At 51.0% G+C, this 3658-nt stretch overlaps 1 protein-coding gene across 5 annotated transcripts in view; it reads right to left on the reverse strand.

Annotated features, from left to right (window-relative positions):
* HMG20A (high mobility group 20A) overlaps positions 1-3658 on the reverse strand; it is an 86217-nt gene that overhangs the window by 19227 nt on the left and 63332 nt on the right. For all 5 annotated transcript variants that reach the window (XM_015410381.1, XM_015410377.1, XM_015410379.1 and 2 more), the window contains one exon: positions 2604-2635. In XM_015410381.1, the coding sequence (XP_015265867.1) occupies positions 2604-2635 (32 nt within the window). The remainder of the gene's footprint in view (positions 1-2603; positions 2636-3658) is intronic.

Consider the following 3658-nt stretch of genomic DNA (forward strand, 5'->3'; position numbering starts at 1 on the left):
CCACCCCGCCCCCATTAGCATCTAAGCAATTAAGGGAAATTGCTCATTCCCTAAAAGGCAAGAGAAATCCTCCTTAACGGAACAGTGGTAATGAAAACCATCAGCGCTCTTCCATTATTGAGTACATTACCCCAGCATGCGAAGGATTCTCTTGGGGGGAGGGGGGGCTCCGATGTACTTAAACTACTCTGAGGCTCACTCGAGGGACCGAAAATCATACGGATTTGATTACCACTTCATTGCAAAGGGGCTAATTTGTTCGGGCTTAGCAAAGGTTTTTGGGTTTTTTTTACCGTTTATCATAAAATTAGAAGAGAAACACAAAGCCCGGGGCTTCCAGGCAAAGGTGCGCTCGCAACGCGTGGCCGGCGTGGGGAGTAACGTAAGTTGGCTTTCAGAACGGGACCTAATTTTAGGGGCTCCGGAAATAAACTGCAAAGCTGATGAGATCAGCAGAGACATGACGAGGGAGAGACGGGGAGCAAGAAAGAAAGGGTTCCTTCACAAAATTTATCGTGGTCTATTTGTGACAGCAGTGTTCTGTACGACTCCCAGATGGACAATCGGTTTTTTAATGCGGCTTACTGCTTTTTCAAGCCTCTCACAGGATATGTGATAGACGCCAGGCAACTCCTCCTGGGGTAATAAGACTCCCGAAGCAACAGGAGTTGTTGTTTCAACTCTAATGGACTGATGTTGCGTGAAAAAGCCACACCTTTCGGTGACTATACCCTCCCTGTGTGTATAATAAGGCAGCTGAAACCTGTTCACAGCTTTAAGATGGCTGGGTGCAACAGAATAATTTGGCTTTTGGAGTTGCCAGATCAAGGCACATTTGGACAGAGAGCCATCCCTAAGCCCGGTCATAAAATGTGAGGTTCTGACGCCAGCTACAGAGATTTAGAAAAGAACGGCGGGAGACAGACTGGCGGATCGGCACTCCACACCCTTCCAAAGAAAAGAGCTGTTTTATGGGGGCGAAAGAGTCTGGAATGAAAGAGAAGTCCGAAGTTCTTGCCCAGTAATTTAAGAGAGTTGTTTACCCGGGTTTTAGTTCTTCTGTTAAGAGAGTTGTTTACCCGGGTTTTAGTTTTTCTGTTCTAGTTTCTGAAAAGGACCGCTGTGTTCAGAGACCACGACCCAATCACGATCTGCCCCCGACATGAACAAGCGGCAAAGCCTACGCCTCGCAAAAAGATAGGCATATTAGATAGGCATATGGAGCAGAGGTCCATCAGTGGCTATTAGCCACAAGGTATAGATAGGGGCTCTGGGGCAAGTGATGCTCTATCTTCTTGGTGCTGGGGGGGGGGGCAACAGTGGGAGGGCTTCTAGTGTCCTGGCCCCACTGGTGGACCTCCTGATGGCACTGGTATTTCTGGCCACTGTGTGACACAGAGTGTTGGACTGGATGGGCCTTTGGCCTGATCCAACATTGGCGTCTCTTATGCTCTTATGTTAAATCCCCTCTGCCTCCTCTTGCCTGCCACAGATGAAGACTTCCCGGCATCTCGCCCGCAAACGAAACCGTGGTTTGAAGCCCCAGTCTGCGGGCGAGACGAAACCCCCATTTATGCTCCAGATCTGGATGTCGGAACAACAGCTTGTGGTTAAGATTTTGCGCTTAGGGGTGGACACTAAGGACTTTGTGGTTGAGGAAGGAGGGAAGGAAGGGGGAGTGCGTGAGCCTCGGGCTTTCAGGCCTGTCCGAGGAAACTGAAGTTTATTTACTATTCTATTTTATTGACTCGTTTTACATCCGGACTTTCTCCTCACTGGGGACCCGAAGCGGCTCACGTTGTTTCTTTCCGCTCCTCCGTTTTATTCTCACAGCCACCCCGTGGGGCAGGTTAGGCTGAGAGTGCATGCCTGGCCCATGGTCTCCCAAGCAGAGCAGGAAACCGAACCCAGGGCTCCCTGGAATTTTTGAGACTGCAATGGCCAATCAGAAGCCCTGTTGGGCAAAAGCCCCACCTGCTTTCCAAAATACTTGGCGGGAGCCAGAAAAGGTGTCTGTGGGCACCACGTTGGGGAACCATGTCCTAAGTAGAAGGAAGAAGAGGAGGAGAAGAGCTGGATTTATACCCCCACCGTTCACTACCCGACGGAGTCTCAGAGCGGCTTACAATCACCTTCCCTTCCTCTCCCCGCAACAGACACCCTGTGAGGTAGGTGGGGCTGAGAGAGCTCTGAGAGAACTGTGACTTACCCAAGGTCACCCAGCTGGCTGCATGTGGAGGAGGAGCGGGGAATCGAACCCGGTTCTCCAGATTAGGGTCCACCGCTCTTAAGCACTACACCAAAATGGCCCTTGCTGATGGGATACTGCTCCGGGACAGATTTAAGGCTAAATTCAGACATATTTCAGGGCAAGGAAACTAAACTTATGTATGCTGCCTTTTTGTTTTCCTTTCGAACCCTGAACAGCCACTTCTTGCTCAGGCTTGCTTGTGACTGTTTTGTCTTGAGCACACAAAACATTAAATAGTCACGAGTTTTCATCTGGAGGGAACCCGTTGTCTACATACCTCCTCAGCCTCTGCCTCCAACTATAATTTAAAAAAATCAACTTCTGTTTGTATTAGGAAGAATTGATAACTCACCTCATGCTCATGGGCAGTCTGTCGTGCTCCTTCTGGGGGGGAAAAGAGAGCAAAAGATATTGTAAAAATGGGGGGGTGGAGCGGCCCAGAGGTACATTCCATGACACTTTTCCCCAGCTACAGCGATAACAACAAATAACAATAATAATAACAGTAATATGCCTTGGAGTCACAGCCAAATAACATGCAGGTTTCCAGGCAAGAGATGAACAGATGTGGGCTGCCATTACCTGCCTCTGCATAGCAACCCTGGGCTTCCTTGGTGGTCTGTCTCCTGGCCAGGGGTCATTTCCTGCAGGAGCGCACAGGAGTGGAGCTCCGGCAGTAAAGCGCCAAGGGGGCGGGCACATGCAACAAGCCCCACCCCCTGCTCCCAGCAGCATTCAGTCAGAGCAAGAAGCAGCCAGGTAAATTGCAGAGCCTGCCCCCCCCCCGTCCAAAACAGTCCAGTGGCACCTTTAAGACCAAGTTTTATTCAGGTACAAGCTCTCCCTCCTCTGCGAGGACAGATCTGCACGTTCCCCCCCCCCCAATAGCTAGCAATCCAAAACAGTCCAGTGGAGCCTGAGCGGTGGGTGTTGCCTTCTGACACACTTCCGGCGATGTCAGGGGGTGTGGCATATGCAAATAAGCTGTGCTAATGAGTTATGCTAATGAGCTCCTGCACCTCTTTTTCTACGAAATGACCCCTGCTCCCGGCCAAATACTAGCCAGGGCTGACCCTTCTGAGCTTCCGAGATCCAATGAGATCGGGGCAGCCTGGGCTGTCCAAGTCAAGGCAAGTGACTTCAGGGGCGGTCCGCCATCGCCTGCCTCTGTGTCGCAACCGTTGACTTCCCGGGTGGTCTCCCATCCAAGTGACAACCCAGGGTTAACCCTGTTTAGCTCCCGAAATCCGACAAGACTGAGCATGTATAGAAGAAGAGGAGATTGGATTTATACCCCATGGCCCTTCACTACCCAAAGGAGTCTCAGAGTGGCTTACAATCTCCTTTCCCTTCCCCTCCCCACCACAGACACCCTGTGAGGTGGGTGGGGCTGAGAGGGCTCTTCCG

The sequence above is a fragment of the Gekko japonicus genome, unplaced genomic scaffold (assembly GCF_001447785.1).
Source record: "Gekko japonicus isolate JY-2015 unplaced genomic scaffold, Gekko_japonicus_V1.1 scaffold1765, whole genome shotgun sequence".
Lineage (NCBI taxonomy): Eukaryota > Metazoa > Chordata > Lepidosauria > Squamata > Gekkonidae > Gekko > Gekko japonicus.